This window comes from Dermacentor andersoni, chromosome 10 (genome assembly GCF_023375885.2).
Source record: "Dermacentor andersoni chromosome 10, qqDerAnde1_hic_scaffold, whole genome shotgun sequence".
NCBI lineage: Eukaryota > Metazoa > Arthropoda > Arachnida > Ixodida > Ixodidae > Dermacentor > Dermacentor andersoni.
The window spans coordinates 75,659,252-75,682,739 of NC_092823.1; the positions used below are offsets into that span (position 1 = coordinate 75,659,252).

General features: G+C 46.0%; 1 protein-coding gene across 1 annotated transcript in view; it reads left to right on the top strand.

Annotated features, from left to right (window-relative positions):
- LOC140213520 (uncharacterized) overlaps nucleotides 1-23,488 on the top strand; it is a 51,275-nt gene that overhangs the window by 17,102 nt on the left and 10,685 nt on the right. Inside the window, exons 3-4 of the mRNA XM_072284774.1 lie at nucleotides 1,908-1,972; nucleotides 17,188-17,283. Of these exons, the coding sequence (XP_072140875.1) occupies nucleotides 1,908-1,972; nucleotides 17,188-17,283 (161 nt within the window). The remainder of the gene's footprint in view (nucleotides 1-1,907; nucleotides 1,973-17,187; nucleotides 17,284-23,488) is intronic.

Genomic DNA, 23,488 nt, shown 5'->3' on the forward strand with positions numbered 1-23,488 from the left:
TCCTTGGTTTCGGTGTCGGTGGGTTGGTGGGCAATGGTGCCTGGGTTTCCCGCGATCGTAGCGTTCCGGGTTGGGTCTCCCCCCCAGTTCACCGTAAAAACGGTGGCTGCTTGCGGGTCTCCGAGCTCCCGCGCGCCAGCGTTCGGTGTTAGGGCTAACCCTACCGTCGGCGTGGCCGAACGAATAGGGCTCTCGTTGGTCCTAAAACTGCGGCTCACCAAAGTTCGGTTCTGTAGAATCCGCTTGATGTTTAGAAATATATTCCGCTGATCCCAGTGGTACCAGAAGATTTTGGACGGTTGGAAAATTTGAAATCACGGAGCCGATGCAAAGCACGTCTGCACGCTTCGAGCTTCTTCTTCTTCCCCGTAGCCTGGAGTACGTGTTCACAGCGAGTCGAAAAGCAATTTCTGCGGCACTGGTTGACTCTACTTTCCCAGATCTTTTGTATCGTGCACCTTATTTAAGCCGACCTTATCCGGATGTACTTAACGCGTCCGAAAAATGTGTGTGCTTCCTGGAGTAAAAACATTTTTCTTTAAATTACATTCGGAAACACTCCCTTTAAAACTTGGTTGAATTCGAGGGGTTGCTTTGTGCCGTGGTCAACGAACTGTCGGTTCTGTCCACGTGCCGAAACCATAGATCATTGTTTCATAGACTGTAGAGACGACGTATTTTTTTGGGACATTCTCCAACGGACGCTTAAAAAGGACATTGACATAACTCCATACTCAATTAGGTTTCTACCGTTTAAGGTTACAGGTGGTCCTCCCTATGTCATGTTCATTGTACTTGGTTTATATAGCCTGTGGAGAAGTAGACTCTGTGATCGCCATGCCGAAAGCCCGCGAACTACAAAATCCTTCTTTCGCGAAAGTGCTGCGTATGTAAGAAGTGTGTACGCTGTGCAGGAACCCCCGCCAGACTGGATGCACTTGTTGGATGCATGAGTGTGTTTGCCTGAGCTTAAAGTGTGTAGTGGTGTCCACTTTGTAATACACCTTCAGTTTTCTTTTCCATGCAATAAAGAAAAAAAGTGGAACCACCGTGGCTTCCGGGAAGCGTGCTCATCTCGCGCACCGAAGGCCCGGGTTCGATACCCACCCAGAATAAAATTTTGGAAATATCCTTTTTGCAATGTCATAAATTTGTTTACATTGACCTCCTCGAGAAATTCGACGTCGAACCAGGCATTTTGACACATTTTTAATTCATTGTGTGTTCGGCCACATTTGGTGCTATCATTTGGTGACATCATTCGCTAATGGGGCTTATAATGCTTCTGCAACAATAATCATAACGATGTTTACTACTTGTTTTTTCGAGCCATATAGTGTCAATGCTAAAATGAAGCCGGAAAACTCCCGTGGCAGCAATGAATTTTAGGGGTAGTCTAGTATTATATTAAGGACTCCAAGTATTAAGCGCTGAAATGTACGTGATAAGGGGGATACATGTACCCGACCAAAGTGAGTGCATGGCAACGCCTGCTGCTCTCGCGCGGGATATCATGTACGAACTTCGCAAGGTAAATACAGGCAATTAAATAAAACGCCGAGCGCCGTTTAAACAAATAATACATAGAGCACAGCACTACAATTGCCATTTGTTGTAAAACAAGGTGGGGATTCTTAAGTATCATGATATGCGAAGATGTGCCCACTTTAAGCACTCATAAATAGAGGAGCAATCGATTAGCCACGGTTATGGTTTAAGACACAAGCGCCTTTCTACTCCAAAGGTATCTCCAAAAGGTTCCTGTCTTGCTATAGTACCGTGGCCTGTATATGGCAATACCTCGTACACATCTTGTCGGTTCTGTTTGCTGGATATAAATTATTTTGCCTAGAGCATTTGAAATCTCACATAAAATTTGACATTGCTCAATTCATTTTCTGTTTCAGGTCACTTTCTGTCAGCGTGATTCATGGAGAGAATGGAAGACGTGCCGTCCAGCTACACCCCTTCTGTGAGAGCTAAATTTTTTTTAACGATTTATCTTATTCACTTTGAGACCCTTGCTTTTTGTTTATGACTACTACAAAAGCCTCTTAAAATTATATAGGAGGCAGAATAAAACGCCCATAAAATTGTTACAGTGAAATTACGCATAAAAGAGGGTGAGGCGTGCAGACAGGACACAACAGTAGAAAAGTGGACAACACGAACGCCGATTGTCAACTGAAGGGAGCACTGAGGCGAAAAAGAGAAAGAAGACACAAAACTCGTCTGCGCAAGCTCTGGAATGGTATCACCACGTGTCAGTCGGGTACATGTGCCAGTCTACGTGAGAAAAAACTGTTAAGGTACTTGATCTCTTCCTTATCGAATCGAAGGCTGACTCACGCACGGACTTCCACCATTATACATACGCCATGCCTCTACCATAAGACGCGTATAATGCCGGTACAATGTCGCGCATTCATCTAACTCTGGCGTGCAGTTGCAATCCTGGCCATGTAGGGAAAGATTAGAAAGCGATCCACCGGTTAACGACCCTTTAGGTTCCATTAGCCTCTGATTGATACACCACCCTGTTTGCCCTACGTAGAACTGGCCACAGCTAAAGGGAATTTTATAAAGCACACCCATACGACAGTAAGTAAAACTGTTGTTCTTATTGCGCTTTATTGGACAAAAAACAGTGAAATGTAGGTTCTAGATAAGTGCTCACACAAAGCACAAAGACAGCCAAATATCAAATTCTATAACCTGATAACGCTGCTTCTGGCGTGCTTTTCGTGCGATGAACTCTGCGATTGCGCACAAACGCGACAACGGTACTTTTAGTGCGAGAAACATGAGGTGGTGTAGAGGCGAAGCACGAGGTGGAGATCGGCTTTGCTTTTTGATATATTAAGCAAGAAAGTGTTAACCACGTGCAGACACGCCTTACCCATTTTTTTGCATTATTACTCCTTGCCAACTAGCTCAGCTTTCTGTCGTTCTTTGCTTTTTGATACCTTTGTGTGTACTACATAATTACTCAGTTGGGTTTCTTTTACGGACGCGCATTACCCGTCTACGTTTGGCGGTGGATGCGATGTACCACTCACCTGAGCACATAGCTATACGGTGCTCGTGGCTTCGCTGTTTCTACGATCCCGGACGAGCCAGCAAGAGAGACGTCAACGCTAACGGCTACATTAGGATTGTCCTTTCTCATGCTCCCAACCCGAGACATTCTGTGGTACGGGTGACATTGACGTTGAATATTAGTTGCATAACTAGGAGCCTGTGAGTCACCAAAACCGCGGGGACTCGACGCTCATGATAGCGAACGTGTTAATTAACCTCATAGTAAATGCAAATGCACGAATTCACAATGACTGGGTGGATCTGTAAAGCTGAGACGCCTGAAAAGATAAACTGCGCCAATTATTGATCCATCGACTAAAAATGAATCGATTAAAATGCTTTAATGACATGAGTGACCATGCTCTGCTCACTTATGTTTCTCCGGCATGAAGTGGAAAATTTGTTTTTTTTTTCGCATTTGCGATAAGAAGTTCAGTTGCCTGTAAGTAAACTGCATACTTTAAAGTGTTTTTCTTTATATCGCTGCTTGACTTGAAACCTTCGCCATATGTAGCGCTTTCGAGTCCTTATTAAGAAAGTTTACAAATGCAATACTTCATCAACAAGCTTCACTTCACCAGAACAGTGCCCATATTTCTTCACATTTTTCACAATTACACACGCTTAGGAGCTTTTTAATACGTAAATTATTGCACAGGCAGCACAACTCACAATGTACCCCTAATTTTTATAGCGATAGCATTGTATGGACATTCCAAGCGCATTTCTGTCGTCGCCGTCGCCGTGAGTTTCCGTATAAAGCCCAAGACAAAAAAAAAAAATGTCGCCGCGCGCTCTATGCTGTATGTGCGAGGATGAGCCGCTGATCGGGGCTCAATCTCGCGCCCGAAAGAGAGGAAGCACGCCGTCTTCTCTAACGTGCAAGGCTACGGGGGGAGGGGCTTCTCCTCGGGCCCGCCCATGCGCTCGGGCACCCGACCGTACCGCTGTATATGAAAGGGATCTGCGACGGGCTACAATGTCCACCATGAGTAGGGAGTGGGCGTGGGGCGCGTTCTACTTGGGGCGGAGTTGCCCACCCGGGCCGCTAGGTCTTGAAAGCGGTCTTCAACGTGTATAGAGGCCACCGGGCGCAAGGGCCACTAACAGTCGCGGCTTAATCTCGCGCGCCCTCTATGGAAGAGTATTTTTACTCGCTCAAGAAGTCTTCCACAATGGCTGCATTTATTACGCGTACACTTAAGGTCGAACACAAATTTTTCATAGCGTAACCGCGCTTATGGTACTGTGATCTTGGTGACATGCGTAGTTACGCCGGGCAGCAGACAAAACTTTTCACCACCCGCAAAATACACTCAAAATGCTGCGCAACATTTCCATAAGTACTTATTGGTAAGACTGCGATTAGCCCACGCGCATTGCAGTTTGGTTGCATGTTGGCCATAGCGTATCACTTGTTTTCGCGAAACATAAACAAAGTACTTCATTTACTTCACTGATAACTTCAGAAGAAGCTCGTAAAACGCGCAGAAATACAGACGAAACCATTGTTCAGCAATTTTTAACTCACTTAGTTGAACCAGAAACGTTATTAGTTCGCCATGCGTTACACTTAATGTGGCCCTAATTTCTGCTGAACGTAGTGTTTCTATAATGCAGCGTTCTCTCAGTTCTTTTGGAAGTATACCTAATATTGGCTGGGGGATGGTCTCTCACATTTGGTTAAGAGAACTTTTTTTTTGCTGCAAAGATGCATTTCATCCACTATATTTGAATCGTACACTATTTTCCCATAGCTGCGCTCCCATTTTTCTTATATTTGGTCTTAGTGCCATTGATAGTTTTGTCCGGGTCGCATCCCATATATAGTATATTTTCGTAAAATACATTCATAAGGCTGCCAAGCACTTGCTTGCGTCATTTATTGCAAAGACGTGAATTAACAGACACTTTTCGAGCTTTGACCACGCATTACTTATAACATGGCCCATACCTGTACTAAATATAAGCAAGGTAAATTGTTTAGAAGGACGAGGACACCGGAAAAGCAAAATTCAAACCTCTATGATACCTGAAAATTAAGAAAAGATGGCTCAGTGTTCGTTTGCAAAGCTCCTAGTTAAGCAATGAACGTGAAATTTCACCAGAGGGCATACATAGTAGTTCCCCTTTTTTCTAAAATATTTTAATGTTATCTTTTGGAGAGCTTCTTTGCAACTCCCTGAAACATTGCGGAAACGGCATTATGATGTTCTAGAACCCGTGAATTTTAATCTTTCGCAAAGGCTGTATATGTTCTACACAATTAAATTAAAACATTTGTCGTTGGTTCCCAACATCCTTCCAACTTCGAACGAATTACAACCACCGAGCCTGGCGAGCTCACACTGGATACTGTCGGGAAACATCTACATGCCGTTTAACCCGTATAAGAATTGGAAGGAGGCGAGAGCTCAGTAATTATCCTAAAGGAAATAAATAACCTACACACCCATATTTGGTACATGTCGCCCATTAAGTGGCTCCAATTTGGCGGGAATATTAAATCTATGTGGTTTATGTAAACGTTTCATATTGTCACGCTGTAGCGATGCTGAAAACAGATGAACATCCAAGCTGTGAGTCCAGAATTCGCAGAAATGATTTTTTTCCGTGCATGCCATTCTACTTCCCAAATTTCACGAATCACCCTTCGTCCGCACTGGACTAACTCATTTAGTTCGGCCTTCGTTTGCTTTAGCACGCGAACATAGTTATCGCCTTCAACTCTTGCAAGCTTTTTCATAAGTAAGCGAAAGCCTGATTCTCCATGTCAAGCCTATTGGTCAACCCGAAATAATTATCGGAAAGCAGCAGTACAAATTTCTTCAGTAATTTCAGTGTCCGTTACACTAAGGAGAGGATCAATTTTTACAGTCAAGCGAATCAGGGTGAGAAACATCGTTCCGCTCCGCGCAATCTCTCTATCAATACCAGGTGCGTTTCTGTTTTCATTGTGGAGCCATTTAGTGCACTTCCGTTTTATTCACAACTCACTTGACATTAGCTTCATGATTTTGGATGCGACTCCACTGCATGAGCTTTCCGCATGTGGGAATAAGGCACCCTGCTTCCCTGTCCCTCACCTCCAAAGCTTAACCCGCCATGGAGAAAGCTACATACGCCGGAAAAATGTAATAGGCTGCAGCAGCGAGAGCGCCAGATTATTCGTAAAGACATAAAAGAACAACAACAAAACTCAGTACGAACCTACAATGCAAGGTTAAAAATTACAAAAAATAAAAGAGTGTGGTTTTTCCTGGGACACCACAAGGTGATTATGAGTCAGGCGGTACTAGAGACGGAAGATTCATTTCTACAACATGTGTGCACACAATGCAGTGGTGAGGGAATAAATTATCACGTGTGAAGGAGGTTCTTGTCGCCACTGCTTCTGAACACAGAATGAGCGGCCGTGTTTACCTCCTACGAGAGGGTTGGCGCTCATCTGAAGAGGAATGGCGCTATCATGTTGACCAACGTAATTTTCTATCTTACTGACTTGACCAGCCTCTGATACCAGTATCACGAAAGTGACATCGGAAGGTGGTCGGTTTTGAAGACGTCCTTCACAAAATGGTTTAGCCAACAACCAGTGAAAAAAGTGTTCATAACAACGCTTACGCACCCGAGCACAGAACACCGCGGAAACGGTCATTGGTTATGTGAAGACGTGGTCGAGCTTTGTAAACGTCTAAATAACGCCATGCCCGCGGCCGACAAGATTTGCCGCATCATGAATGGCATCGTCAATGGCGCTTTCTAGACGCTTGGTGGATCGCCTAAACCGGATGCCAGCGAGGAAACTATTGTATTTCCCTGCTATTTTGCCATGCTCTTTTGCTCTTTTGCTCTTGTGCGAGTCAGCTACGGTGCCCTCACCGACGTTACGGTCTTTACACCTTCTGACGTATTCATGAGTTGTAAACCTGTTTGAATGCCTCGTGTAGCGCGAGACATTGAGGCTGGTGGCAGCAATATTTTGTCTACAACCCTCCATCTATGCCAATGACATTAGCTGTCGGAAAATTTATCAGCCACGTAAAACTCTTTTACTCTTGCTATTTACTCTTGCTTTTACTTCCCGAGCGGACAAGTTTTTCTATAATGAAATCAACGAACTTTAGGCCCTTTCAGCGCTCGAACAGTTGTCGGGTGGTCTGTTCTCGAGTTCCATGGCCGAAACTCTAACCCCTGGCTGACGCTCTGAGTTTCTTTTGCTTCCCAAGTAGAGCACCACATTGACACCGATTCGCACCAGTCATTGCGTCAGAGAATGTACTGCGTCTCCGCCGGAGTGCGCCACATCCTTAATTACCAAGTCGACGATGTGCTTTGTAGCGGTTGTTATTTAACTTTCCACAGTTCCTCGACGTCTACTGTTGTTCTTCTTCATAAAGAAAGCGGTATATTAGCTTCCGCGTCGACTACCGTCGTCTCAGTAAGACTACGAGCCAGTACGTTTATCGTTTACGACGCATCGAGAGAACCTTCGATAGCCTCCAAAGAGCAGAATTCTGGTCCTTCGATTTGTGTTCTGGCTATTGGCAGGTCTCGATGGCAGAGGCCGATCGTCAGAAAACTGCACTTGTTACACCCGAGGACCTATATGAATTCAACGTGATGCCCTTTGGAATTTGTAAAGCGCCTGCAACGTTCGAAGTACTTATGGACAATACGCTGCGTGGTATCGAGTGGTCTATCTGTCTCTGTTTCCTCGACAATGTCGTCATTTTAGCACATGACTTTCTTACGCACTTAGTCTTAAGGAGGTTTTCACATGTCTAAGCAACGCTTACCTTAAACTCCATCTCAAAAATGGCAGCACATCGCTCTACTGTATTTTAAGCTGCCCCTAAACATTTGACATAAATTGCCCTAATGCCACCAGTAGTGCAAGCTATTCCATTCGTTGCGCAGGGTGCGCTATCTATAATTCTTTCCAAATTTATGGTGAACAAATGATGTTCAATATAGTTGGAAGGTTAGTTACTTTGTTTCTATAAAAAGAAAGTAAGAGAAACCGAATGCATATGAACAATCTTTCACTACACTTCAGCACTTCCAGCACAAAAGAAGCGTCGTCTGCTTTGTCACAACGTGCTCCGTTTTAACGAGAGCTCCGTGGTCGGTGTCGGTCAGTCTTTTCGCGAGCACCATGATTCGCTTTTGTTGCGCTGTGGGGTGAAAAAGTAATGACTGGCAATATGTCAATGTGCGATATCGTGTCCCTCTGCAAGGTAGCAAACAAGCGGAGTGGCTGCAGCGCATCAGACTGTCGCTATACGATCGGCGCCAGGATTTGCGCGTTTGCGGCCGACACTTTACACCGGAGGATTACTACCACAATAGCGTTTCGCGAGTGCGGTATTTGGGTAAACGCAGTCGCAACGGGATAGGGCCTGGCCGTTTGATCGTGCCGTTTGAGGGGATGAGCAGAAGCGCAAACGTGAGTGGTCTGCACGGTGCAGCCACCTGGTGGCACAGAGCTCAACGACACACAGTAGCAGTAATGAAGCGTATTCTTCTTTGCTGCTGGTGTAAATTCTTTGCAGGAGTGTAATCATTAATACGTTGTTTTCGTAAATGTTTAACATGTGTTACACTTGGGTAGAGCAATATTAGCTCTTTCTTTGGCTGGTTAAGCTGTGCGCCAACAGGTGGCTGTACCGTGCTGACCGATTAGGCCGCTCACGTACGTCTACGCTAAAGTTCCATCATCAGCTTGAGTTTATGCCTCCACCCATCCGTCAAAACGCCCAGCTCGCCTGTGGTTACCGGAATACCAGACACGTTCGGTGCTGTCACAGAATGCTCGCAACGCGCGCTGCTTCGATAGCTCTCGCTTGGGGTCCACTGCCAAGCAGCTGGCGGAGAGGTTGGAGACGTAGTTTCCTGCAATATACTAGAGGGAACTCTGGTGCTGCAGTCGATGACCCACCATGGGAATGATGGGAAGTACATGGATTTGCTTACAGTACAGGATGTGCTTCTGGATTCAGACGTTCTTGTGGCATTGTATATTACACTTTATATGCCTTCATTGTTGCAATTTCAGGGAAATCTGTACCCTTCGAAGAGCAGAAGACACTACGAACACGCACAATCGCTCATTATTGCAACGATTGAGCTTGTCTAGATGGACACATCAAACGCACCAAGCGTCTCAAGGAACTCGCACGGCCACAATAAATTCATAAGGGCGTTTCACATCGCCTATAGATGCAGGCGTCCGTGGCTTTATATTTTTAGTTATAGATGTGCTACAGGTCCTGTGTTTGAATCCTGCCATCGGACCATTTTAATAATGCTTATTTAATTCATTATTACGTAGTACATTGTTGAAAATGACGAGTTTGCAAAGTCACAAAGCCGTATGAAGTCAGAATGACGAAGTTTGGGCAAATCCATGTGCACCTCCTAATTCCCATGCTTGTGCAATCACTCCCATTGCAACTCCCATAGACACCAGCGCCAGAGTTCCCTCAAGTAGTTGCGGTATGAAACTCAATGATTGGAGAGGCTCAGCGCGCTCGCTCCTAGAGAACCGGAAATAGACGACATGATGTGTTATCACGACGCAGAGCCAGTGAAAACGTAGCTTAGCCCCTATCACTCGGCGTAGGAGTTGAGAAGAAAATGCGTGGCTATGGAGGTGGGTAACTAGTAATCATCCTAATATGAGACTCCTCACACAAATTGTGGTGCGAATGATTAACTTTAGCTGTAGGTTGGAGACGTAGTTTCCTACAATATACTAGAGAGAACTGTGGTGCTGCAGTCGATGACCCACCATGGGAATGATGGGAAGTACATGGATTTGCTTACAGTACACGATGTGCTTGTGGATTCAGACGTTCTTGTGGCATTGAATATTACACTTTATATGCCTTCATTGTTGCAGTTTCAGGGACGGCACATCTACCCATCTAGCCACCGTATAGACGAGCGCTACCTTGCGTCTCTTGCCTGTTTCAAGCAGGCAAGAGGCGTAGGAGTTGGCGTAGCTCCATTGCAAAAAATAATACGTAGTTAAAAAATATAACGTAGCTATGTTATCACGTATGTTATCATGACGCAGAGCCAGTGAAGGCGTAGCTTAGCCTTATCACTCAGCGTAGGAGTTGAGAAGAAAATGCGTGGCTATGGAGGTGGGTAACTCGTAATCATCCTAATATGAGACTCCTCACACAAATTGTGGTGCGGATGATTAACTTTAGATGTACTTTACAAGTCCACAATATTTGCCCTAACCGCCTCAGGGGCCATTTAACACCTTCGTCACCTCCACCGTGGGTCGGCCCGGCATTCCACTATCTTCGAAATAGGCCCACGTATGGGGATTGTTTAACGCCTGCTTCACTTCCGCCGCGAGCCAGCTGTGGAAGAAGACGACGATGCTGGAGTAACTCCTGATGACGATTGTTTTTTGTTAACACACGGACACGATCCTGCGGGAACTGCCCCTTCACATCTTCGCTGTATAAATTTCGACAGCATGTTACACTCCTGTAACACATAAAGTCGAAAGGTTGCAGTGCACTTGGTAATCCATTAAGATGTGTTATCTGGTGGGTCAGACTGCTTGCAAGACATGACGAACCGCAGTGCGAATTGCACGTCTGGCCCCTTAGGTCGACGTTCTCAAGAAGACTTGCAAACACTTAGTGTAATACGTACAAGGGTAGATGCTTGGGCGAGTTGGTCGTGCTTCATATCGCTCTTTACTCGTCTCTGTCCTTCTTTTCCTACCCTCATGCGCTACGTAAACACCACCGTTATGAAGCACTACGTACAGGTGCAGCTTGCTTATCCCCAGTGAGTGTTACGAATGTGTAACGCGGCCCGAACACAGGTAAATACACATGATTGTTGTACGTGATGACTGTTTATTTGTGAAAGTCCATATTTAACGGCTGCCGGAAAGAAATACTTGATCAGAGAACACGATTGTCTCGCAGTAATTTGGGCGATACAAATATTCCAACCATATCTTTATGGACGTCACTTCACCGTCGTAACCGACCACAACGCCTTATGCTGGTTGTCGTCAATCAAAAATTTGTCTGGGCGCATTGGTTGCTTGGTAACCGCTTACAAGAGTACCATTTTGACGTTGTCTACAAGTCTGCGAAAAAGCATCAAGATGCCGACGCTCTCTTTGGCTGCCCCCAGCCACTATTATCTTCGAGTACATCTCTCCATGGCACGCCATTGATGATGAGACTAAGTCTCCACTCCTTTTATTAACTCTAGCGGTTACTGGCGCATCGTGTCAACGCACTGACCCGACTGCAACAGCATTATCCAACGCCTGTGCGGAACTACTTCTGCACCAAGGGCCAGATTACGTCGACAACTGCGACTTTTTAAACTTGATAACGATGTGCGGCACCGCTGCATTTACAACTCCTTCAGGATGACCTCACAATCCCTTCACGATGACCCATCTACTGGCCATTTGGGCTTCCACAAAACAGACCACCGCTTTAGGAGCCGTTTCTTTTGGCCAGGCATGTCTACTTTTGTGGCCAAGTACGTCGCTTCTTGCGTCCAGTGTCGACGGCGGAAACGACTGATTTCGCCTCCTGCTAGGCTTTTATAGCCCATCCCATGTCCCGAGACACCCTTTGCCAGCGTTTGGATAGACCCAGTCGGCCCTCTGCCCATAACGCCATTAGGTCATGGATGGAACGTGACAGCTGTTGACCAGCTCACAAGTTACGCAGAGACCGCTCCTCTACGCTCTAGTTCGGCCTCAGACGTTGCCAGCTTCTTTCTGGAAGCCATTGTGCTGCGTCGTGGTGCACCTCGCGTACTGTTACGTGACCGCTGCAAGACTTTCATGTCAACAATGATGAAAGAAGTACTCGGAGCTTGTAACACAGTTCGTAAGACAACATCCGTATATCAGCCTCAAACGAATGGCTTAACAAAGCGATTTCATCGACAATGACAGATATGATATCAATGTATATCGGGGGAAACCACGACAACTGGGACAAGCTTTTACCTTTTGTGACGTTTGCTCACAATACCGGTATCCAACGAACTACGGGCTACTCACCTTTATACCTAGTTTACGGCCGTTCACCGACATTCACCATCAACGCCGCCTTCTTTAATGGCCCAACTAACGCCTCGGCCAGTATACACGAACAATTCGTCTCGAGACTTGAGGAGTGCCGTCAACGTGCTCGCTTCAACACAGAAGTCAGTCAGCTAGATCGCAAGCAACGTTACGACATCTCTCGTCGCGATATCTCCTTGCGTCCTCGAGAGGAAGTGCTCTTTTGAACGCCCATTCGTACACCAGGTTTATGCGAGGTGTTTGAATCCCACTTCCTTGGACCCTACATTATTTACGAACAAACATTGCCTGTGAACTATTGCGCTACTCCCGTAGGCGTTTCTTCGGACCATCATTATGTGGTTCAGAAATCGTTGAGGTTTCGCGCCTCAAACGATTCGTTCGGCGTTTCCCTCCTGGCTAAGTCACGGCCTGGCTGGCCGCTTGTGCGCGGGGGGAAATTAGTGTTAGCCTTATTCATACGCTTCATATTCTCACCTGTACATACTCATCATCACTGTTTTGGGGCCTTGTGGTGGGGCTCTCATTCGGAAGAATAAAGAAGAGACTGACTGCTTAAACCTTGTCTTACAGTATATACGACCATCACGAGCCCAAACTATTATTTCGCATGCTACAAGCTGCTCTTCTAATCATACATCCTCAAACAACGTAACAAATTGCTTTGTTTTTTTTTTTCATCAAAACTAATTTTATTTGTTTTGATAGAAAACACTGTCAAATTATATTGCAAACGTGTCTTCTTTATAACAGCCGAATGCGGGAAGGAAATTGAACCAAACAATTTTACAAATATCTATATTTATACCATTGTACTTGACATCCCTTCAAGCCAAATCATTTCCTTTACGTATTCCATGCTAAAAGAACACACCCTGCACGAAGTGTTCTTCGCATACAGCTCCTACATACTAACTGTTCCGCAGAGCAAACTTTCGCCTTTGTCGCTTTAGACGAACTTATGAAGGGCTACTTCGATCGTGCATTGCTTGTGCATCTCATCATAGTTTCCAGTTTAACGTGTTCACCGAATTAAACAGCGTTAAAGGTTTATATTTATGCACCTCAAACGGGGAAAGAAACAGGTGGTGTAAAATGCAAGTACATTACCTTGGCATGTAATCAAGCTCTGCTCATTCGGAAATTCATAACTGTCTATGTCACGGTCAAGGCGGTCATCAGTTTAAATACGATGGCAAATGTGCCGCAGTTCCAAAATAATACGGCCGCAGCAGCACAAGACGCACGCCACTTCTAAAACGCATTCGACCACCGCGCCACGTTTATTGTCATGAGACGGAGAATGAAGCGGACGGCATACCTACCCACCTAGCCACCGTAGCGTCTCCGCTTTTACTCCAACCGCAGCTTGAGCATGGCATGGCTGAGCACAACCGCTTCCGTCGTACATTGAAGGAAATCTGTGTTAAGTTCGAAGGTTAGCCGACGCAAATTACGTGATGGCTTCACGTACGCTGTGTTTGCCCGTGTCTGGTACGCCTTGAAGCGAGAGGCAGCGTGAAGGCAATTCGCTCACCGCTGCTGCCACTTTTCGTCACGGGAGCGTCCTGAAAGTCTGTGTCCGCGGTCATCGAGGCAGACATGCTCATGTTTTGCCGTTTATTTCATACTTGCTAATTTTGAATACGAACGCTTAGAGAACTTAATGCGGCTAATAAAACTACTTATCTTAGATCGTATAGCTGCGTAAAAATTTCCTACCGGAATGAATGCTTTGTATTTAGGGCAAAACTGCTACCTTTTGTGAAGACAAACAAGTGGCCTATAGCGCTGGTGCTAAAGTGATTCTCGAATTTATGATGAATCAATTTACAATTCCGGGAAAATTCACTACAATAATAATAACTTTTTCATTTTATAAACGGTCAGAGTTTTACATGAAAAACAAATCATCGATAGCGATAGCTAATTTGAGGACAGCTAGCTATACAAAGAAACGATAGTAGTTTTATGAGTCGTATAAGCTTGTAAACACCGGCACACTAAATAAATTAACAAGCATCGTGCCACGCGCGCAGAAGCAAACATGAACATATCTCACTCGATTACCGCAGAAACTCGCTTTGAAAACTCTGCAGTGGGGAAACGCGTTAGCAGCAGCGAGCGAATTAACTTTCATGCTGCCGCACACATCGACGTGAACTAAGTCGCGGAAACACAGCACAGCGCGGACTCTGCACAGCGCAGATGGCTTTCAAGACACAGCGGCCCGGTCAGGCACGTGCGGCCGCCCGGGCCGCCCGGAGTAGGACGGGCTATCCTGCCCTACCCTCCTCACGCAACCTTGCGTGCGATGGAAGGCTTCCTTCGCGCTTTCGTCCGCTGCGGGTTTGACATTGAGCCGTGCTCGCCGGCTCCCTCTCGCACGCTTTCACTGGCACATATCGCATACGGCTTGTGCGGCGACGATTTTATTACCCTTGCACGTCCGGTGACAAAAGTTTGCGGACCATGGGCGCTCATAAAACGTTGAATTCCCGAGCTGTCTCTGGCGGTACACAGTAAAACTGTTCACGACAACGTTGTTAGCATATTATAATCGTGGCACGAAATGCAAATATCAGGCTGCGTTATGAAGTTCGCAGATATTAAGTTGTTTCTCAGGTTTAATGTTCCGTAATATTTTATGGGCGGGTGTAACTTATACCGAACTACACGGCGACGCAAACGGCAGAAACGCGCCTCGCATGTCCGTACAATCGATATAACATTGAAAAAATTATGCGCAGGTACGTGCTCAGCAACATTAGATGTAGCCCCCTAATTGGCCGTGTTTCGAATCAGAGCTGCTGATTCAAAGTTTGCTTGGTTGCAGAGAAAATATGTCTTAATCTTTGGAACTTTCGCAGCTATCATATTGTTGAAGCCAATAATTTTGACACTCTAATATAAATGAGGTAAACACCTAGTAGGACATGTCACACTGCGCGTAAGAATTCTGCCCCGTCCAATATATGTATTTGAAAGATATATATATTGTTGGTTGCTGCCATCAACACAAGCCATCCGAATCATGTCGCCCGTTGCACGGCACGCACCTGTGGCACGCGGCCGGGCTTTCCAAGAGATCTCAAAAGTAGCCGCGGTGGTTGGCACGTGCATACGGTCAAGTGAAGGTGGCGTTCTATGCTTGTCTGCCTGAGTCGCTCTCTGGGGGTCTCAACTGGCCGCGTGCCTGAGCAGCCACGGGCCTCAGTCCACATTGACTCCCACCGTGGGACCAGTTCAGGATCTCAGAGACTCAAATAGGCAGACAAGCTTGGACCACCACCTTTACTCGGCCGTAACCAGGGGTGCTATAACGTAAAACTATTCCAAGCTTTTCTATTACAATTCTGCAATCAGTCCTCCACGACTGGTGAAAAACTTTTTCGGCCACCCCCGCTTCACCTGTCTGTCAGGCGACGGCACGAAAACCACGATAGCTCCCCACCTGATATGACGTGTACACACTGATTATGCATGATTTGACCGAACACAATAAAAATAGTTATTTCTGATTCGACGCCTTTCTCCATTAGCCCTCGGCTATTGGTCAAAAGTTTTCGGGCAGCACCCACTTCACGTGCCTGTCACGCGACGTCACAAAACCGCAAAAACTCACCGGATCAACGTGACATTTACGCTGTAAAGATGCATTATTATATCGAACAAAACTGAATTTTCTTCTGAACAGCCGCAGGCTGCCCCGTTCCGAAAGGAATAAAATATGGCTTTCGCCGATCGCTCAAGCACTGGCTGCTCGCACCCGTCGGATGGCATGGGTTTATTTGCGTGTATTATAGCTTTTTGTGTGGCCGCGTAACGTTTTCGAGGCTTTTCGGCACGTTTACGACGTCGTTCTGCCAATTATTCTTTGCTCAGGATACGTTTTAGTGGCATTCTTAAGCTTCTGTTGCATGCCGCCGCGATTGCCGACGAGCCACCATAAGCTAAGTAAGGGAAAGCGGGCCAATCACATGCGGCGGCACCACCCTCCTCATCCGGTTATCAATTTTCAGTGCAGTGGTTAAGCCCCGTCGAATCCCTCTCCACTTGAGCGTGCTCCTCGCCTCTTGCAAGCCAATTAAATAAGAAAGCCGCTCAGTGTAGGCAATGTTATTCGTTTTTCAAGCTAAAAACGTGACCCCCTATCTACGAGGAGAACGTTTGATTGGTCTGACAACCCTGCGGTTGACCGCCTGATGCTAGCGTCGGTGGTTACGCAACTTTGACGTCAGAATATAGGAATAAAAACATATTGGAATAGTTTTACGTTATAGGGCCCCAGGTACCTAATGGCGCGGATGCTTTCCAGCTCTCCCAGAAGCACCGGCCTCGATCCACGGGCGCACGCCCCAGAGTGAGAATGAGTGAGTGAGATTGGAAATGAGTGGGAATGAAGAAGATGGGAATAACCGCTGTTGATGACAGCGCCTCACATGGCCCCTGCCCGTGCATGTGAATATATAGCCGTAATCGTAAATCTCAGTAGTCGTACATAGGCCAGAAGGCATTGCCATAAATACCCCCCATGACTCCATGTATACATATGAAGCGCACCATGACGTGCGCTACAGAGAGACGGCTGACAAATTTACGAGTGATGTAGGCCTAGCATGCTCACGCACTAAAACTCTACATATGAAATAGAACGGGGCACAACGTGGAGAGTAAATTCATGAGTAACATCGTCTATTATTCCAAGTGATGCAAACGCTCAAGCTGCACACTAAGATCAACCTAACGCGAACAATTATAAGGGCCATAACGCCAACGTTAAAATTACAATGTCGTGTTACTCGGAGAATGTGCAAGCAAGAGCCCCCTAAAGCTTACTGAAAGGATAGTTACTGCACACCACACTCTCCGTCTTTTATAATGTGTAGTTCAAGGGTAAAGCGTATTACACAGGGGGCAAAATTGAGCTCTGCTGGAGGAGTTTTACGCAACTGTCTTTATTACGACGTCTGCACTGAGACTATATGTTATACCAAGTAACTTTACCTTTGCAGATCCTAAAACCCTACCTCCCGATGTTAAGTCAGAGTACCCAGTTTTGCACGGCAGTGACCACTGCGTCATTATCGGGGAATACCCGCCACCAGGAAGTAAGTACCGAGTGTTTCAACATTTCTGATGATTCCTTTGCAATACCTTAAAATGTAATGTAACGGTATGTTTACTAGGGCCGCGAGATTAGTGGTCCTGATGCCACTTGCAAAAGTGGCTTATACGTTTAAGTTGACACAATTTTTCTAATGACGAGCGGAGACTTTCCGAGTGGAGGTGAGCAGTGAAAAATCATATATATATATATATATATATATATATATATATATATATATATATATACACACACATATATATATATATATATCTATATATATATATATATATATATAGTATTGCAGAATATTTCAGAATCGTCAAAAAAAAAATCTCACAGGAGTGTTACCAGTGTGTAACACCAGTGTTTAACGGTTCAGGCCAAACTACACGCACACTTGCCCGCGCGCACATGCATGCGCACATGGTGGGGGACAGATAGTATGCCTCAAAGCGCGGCGCGATCACAGATATCTGCGCCAGACAGATATCGGGGTCTGGCGTGCTGGCAAGAGTACGTCTAGTTTGGCGTTTATTCATATTGCGGGGTGGCGCTTTCGCTCACCATTTAGAGCGCGTCGAATCGCCTGGGAGTTTGAAGGACTTGCTTCATCCATGTTGTTTAGGCGTAAATATTGTTCTGTAGCGTTCCTGCTTAAACTACGGTACTTTTCTTTCATTCTCCAGCACTCGCCGGCATTCTAAGCGTACGATGGCCCTGATGGGCAGAGAGTTGCACATCGCGAGGCACAACTTCCGGTGCTTCAGGCTCCGTCATGTGAACAGTCTTGCAAGCGTGACGCGGCAGCAAACGCCCGCCACCTACTCACGAAGAGAAAACAAGAAATGCCGCCGGTGCAACATAACTGCGAATAAAACGCTCAATAAACAGCCAATAAAAATTATCAGATCAACGCCATCATCATCAGGATTTCGGCACCCTTGATGATGATGGCGATGATGTGATTATTTTTGTTGGTTTGCTGCTTGAAAGAGGGTGGGGACAAAAAGTAACCTAGCCTGCTAAAAGTAATCAGGTTCTATTACCGTGATGACAGTCTGGCACGTTGCTTATCTCTCCTTGGCGTTTTCTTTTTTGAATAAAGCCTATATCTATATATTATATAGTTACGTAGGCGTGTGACGATTCCGTTCCTACTAGTCACTTCTTTGCCTTTTTTGTCACCGGTACTCTCAACGCATATGACGTATCTTGACTACTTGCCAGTTAAAGCTGAATGAATGAATCCCAGCCAACTGGCCCAACTTGCCGTTCTGATAAAGCTTCCGCCCACTATCAATTTCAGCCTGTCTGGAACGTAGACTGCTTCTACCGGTCTTTATGGGATGTGGGCATAGTAATAAATAGTAATGACTCGTTTCTGGGCTTTTGCTGCAGCAAATATATGCCTGCTCATGTGGCGAATAATTTCTCTGATATTTTTTCGTCCTCAAGCAGCCAGCTCGTCTCTCAGATAGACAGGGCCCTTTGTTGTATTGTGCAAATTTTCGCTCCTGATATATTCTTTGCGGCACTTTTAAATGTCCATGGCCCTTTCTGTTAACATTCTTTGCATACAATTTACATTCTGACTTTCTCCCACTTTCCTTTTGATGACTGATGGTTGTTTATTTGCACTTTCAATTGCCATGTTTGCGAACTTCCTTGACCTTTTCCTCAGGTTTTGCGGCTCAGGCAAAATCTTGACCTTATGGTGACGCTCTTGAGCTACACATAGCACGTACACATAGCACGTACAGGGCAGACTCATCTATTGATGTTACTGGGAGCCAAGCGCCCACTTTCCCCAACAAAGCAAAAGTGCCTTCTGGCGTCTCTCTCACATCTGTCATTTCTATCACGTACCTCCCTCGCGGTTAACGGGGCCAACGGGCGCGAAAGTGAGCGGCGAGCTAAAAAAGGCTTAAGCTTTAAAAAGAGTCGTCTTCGATGGTGGTTGTATATAAATATCAATATAAACGTAAAACATGATGAATACATCAAATGTAATTTGGGGAATTCTTGCTACGAGTGTGTTTACTCTCTGTCTACAGAATGTGCTACGGAAATTAGCATGACATGGTAGAATGTGCCAGTGAACAAGATAATGTAGAACGATGCGTTTCAATCCTGGTGTTAAGAGCGCAAACCATAGACGTGATACGAGACGACAAGACGACACCACAAGCGCTCGTGTTTCGTCTATGTTTTGCGCTGTTAACACCAGAATGGAAAACCAACAAGCCCAAGCTGCTATTCTAACGTTTCAATGTTATAATAAAGTGTTCAAGGGCGCGTTACACAAGTATACTAAGCTATGTTTGTCTACATTAAGCAATGAATAAAAAACGTTAGCTATTTATTCATTTATAATTTTAACACATTCAGTGGCCGAATGTGTTACGGAAGTCTGGGGTGATAACGGTCAAACGAACACAGTTACATGAGGAAGTTACAGCGCAATGTCGTCATCGATGGCAGCTGTCAACACAGAAATAGTAATTACGTTTAAGAGGTGGGCAAAGATACTTCGCAAGTGTATCATGACACGATTCAAGATACCAGGGTAATAAGCATTTCAGATACCACATACAAGAACTATCGCAATTCTTGCATAAGATACGACACTTTCCATTTGTATCTTAAGACACTTGGATACATTCGAAAATGTCTTATTGTAGATGTATGTAATGTAGCAGCAAGCACCTAAGCAGAAAAATGTGTTCTTGAAAATTTCTCAACTCGTACCAAGCTTGTTTCTTTGAATCAAATGTCTGTTAGTATATGAAAATTTTTTTCTTTCTTGCTGAAAGTATATTATTTCATTCTGAAGCATATTTGGGTTGCCTATGCTGCTTAACATGGAAGTTCTTTATGCGCTGCGCTGTCAGCGGTTTTTGCTTGTAGCTTTTGTAATTTATGAGAATCGCAGTTCTGCTTGGCGACCAGGTAGCGGGTCGCCATCTAACTAGAAGAATTCCATAAGGGCTTCTCCACGATGGCGCAAATACCACCGTGCAGTTTAACCTTGTCCGCAAGCATATTACCATTTACTCAATGCCAGATCACCTGACTGGTGTACAGCAGTGACAACGATGGTGGTGGCATTTGTTGTGAAGCATCGTGCATACAGAGAGCACAAATAGTTGCAGAGACCTTTCATATTCCACTTATCTCATAACGACCTGATCGCCTGCCCTCACTGGAGGGCTCTGGCGGAAAGATAAAGGAATGTCGCTGCCTTTAGGTGTATTCATGTGGCTTAGTGGCAGCCGTATCAGCTTGAAGAGTTGAGTTCAGCCAACGCTTGTACTTTCGCAGGGTGATGTACCGATAGCCCCAGTATTTTGTATCCTAAGATACACGATACATTCTTTCATGTAACGGAAGTTCTGATAGGGATACACATCTTGCCGGACGTATAGTGATACAGATACAATATATTCAGATGTGTAAAGATAAAAGATATACCGATGTATATTGACACAGATGCAATATACCCAAATAGTATAGATGATAGTCTGTAAGATACATCTATCTTCCCCCGCAGGGGCGTCTGCGCAAGCAGGCGTTTGGCGTGTTGCGACACCACGGACCCGAGCACACGAGGGTTGGACCCTCCCGCGTGTAGCCGTGCGCGGCTTAGCCGTGTCCGGGGAAAAGAGGATCCTGGGGGTTGAGCCAATGCCGGGTGTTTGGACCTTTACGGCCCCTCGGCGGCGGCAACACACCCCTTTGGCCTCGGCTTCACGTAGACGGCACCCCCGGACTGACCCACCCGGGGGAAATCGGTAGTTGCCTTTTCCTGTCTCTCTCTTCCTCTAATCTTCGTCTTTCTCTCACTTTTTATCTTTCCTGTCTTCTCCTAGCTTCCACTTACTTCCAATTTTTCCAGGCAGCAAGGGTTAACCTTGTGTGAATAGCCAACCTAGGTTATTTCGTATTTGGTTATAGTGGTAACGTACTGCTGGCGTTTGCAGGCCGTGTTTTACGGATCCTGCAGCGTCCCCTTGTAGGACTCCACGGTGGGTGGCTGGCGTTACTGCCGAAATTACAATCTCTTATGGCTTCTTCTTTCCCCACATTACCTGATCGCTCCCTTAAGAGGGGGCGCACCGATGATGTCTTTGAATTTTTTGCCCGCCAAAAATAAACCTTTCCTCGTTTCCATGTAGTGCACTCTGAAACACCAGGCAAACCCGTGCGAACAATCTCTCCATTCCTCGTGTCCAAGTCTCTTACCCAAGTTTTTGGTACAGGTTATAAAGCATCCAGGATGGCAAGCGGCGATCTCCTCTTGGAGCTCCGCAACCAGAAACAATATGAAAATCTACCCAATCTAGTTTCATTTGGTGACGCCAAAGTAACAGTAACTCCTCATCGTACCATGAATACCACGCGTGGCGTAGTCTCCGATGATGATTTATTGGAGCTGACTGAGGCTGAGCTCTTGGAGGGCTTCAGCGAACAGAATGTCATAAATGTCAGAAGAATCAAGATGAGGCGAGACGGAAAAGAAATTGCGACTAAACACCTAATACTCACCTTCAACTCCAGTGTCCTGCCCGAGTCAATCGAGGCCGGGTACATTAAGCTTCGTATAAGGCCGTATGTGCCGAATCCCTTGAGATGTTTCAAATGCCAACGTTTTGGCCACAGCTCGCAGAGCTGCCGTGGCCGCCAAACATGCGCCAAATGCAGTGCCCTTGAACACGCCACTGAAGCATGTAAGAACTCTCTACACTGTGTAAACTGTGACGGGGACCACGCCGCGTACTCGCGGTCGTGCCCCTCCTGGAAGAAGGAAAAAGAAATTGTGACTATAAAAGTAAAAGAGAATATATCGTTCAAAGAGGCACGAAGGCGGGTAGTATACCTGCCAAAGAAAACCTTTGCCGATGTGACGCGTCAGGGGGCAGCGTCACAACGGCCTCCGGCGGCTGTCCGACCCACAGTCAGTGAGTCGGCAGTCACGCCATCTGCCCCCACGGTGGTTGCAGCTAGCGCTGCTCCGCCAACCGAGCAGGTGGAGCCATCGACCCCGAAGGTGGGCGCAGCCGAGGCTGCCCCAACCTCCGAGGCCCCCTCCAGCGCTGGCAACGGCCAGCGCAGCCAAATCCCTCAGGGAGCCCCATCGACCTCCGGGCTGGTGGGCGCAGGGGTCTTGCCCTCCAAGGCGGGACTCCCCCTGAAAACCGCTCGCTCGCAAGAGCACGTGTCCGGCGCCTCACAAGAGGCAATGGACACTACACCCATCCTCAAGGCGCACCAAGCGCCTAAGGAGCGGCGAGGCTCCCTCGAACGCTCCAGAAAGAACAAAACCCCTATTACAGGGCCTCGAAAGGGCTCTGTAATCTAAGGCATCCCTTCCGTTTCCGTAAACACAGCACTAATTTACATTAAATATGGACACACAAATCATACAATGGAACGTCAGAGGTCTACTTAGAAACCTCGATGATGTACAAGAACTGATCCACCAACACAATCCAAAAGTGCTGTGTTTACAAGAAACACATTTAAAATCCAAACACACAAACTTTCTCCGACAGCATGTTACTTTTCGCAAAGATCGCGATGATGCCATCGCATCATCGGGAGGTGTTGCAATAGTAATCCAAAAGAGCATAGCATGTCAACATTTACAGCTACGAACGGCCCTTGAAGCAGTGGCGGTTCGAATTGTTTTGCTAAACAAACTTATCACTATTTGTTCGATTTATATACCCCCACAGCACAAACTAAGCAAACATGAATTTCAGTCCTTCATAGATGAATTGCCAGAACCTTACGTTGTACTTGGAGATTTCAATGCGCACAACAGCCTGTGGGGCGACTCTCGTATAGATGCGCGAGGTCGTCTTGTTGAACAATTCCTCTTCTCTTCTGGTGCATGCCTGCTGAATAAGAAGGCACCCACATATTATTCTCTCGCCAACAGAACATTTTCATCAATTGACCTCAGCCTAGTTTCCCCGTGTATACTGCCCGAACTCGAATGGACAGTTACAAACAATCCTTACGGGAGCGACCACTTCCCGGTACTAATAAAAACATCTAAAGAAAACGAATATCCTCCACAAGCTCCTAGGTGGAACATAGACACAGCCGACTGGGAGAAATTTCGAACTCTCACCAGCATCTCATGGGCTGACATCTCTTGTTTAGAAATTGATGCTGCGGTGGAGTATCTTACAACATTTATA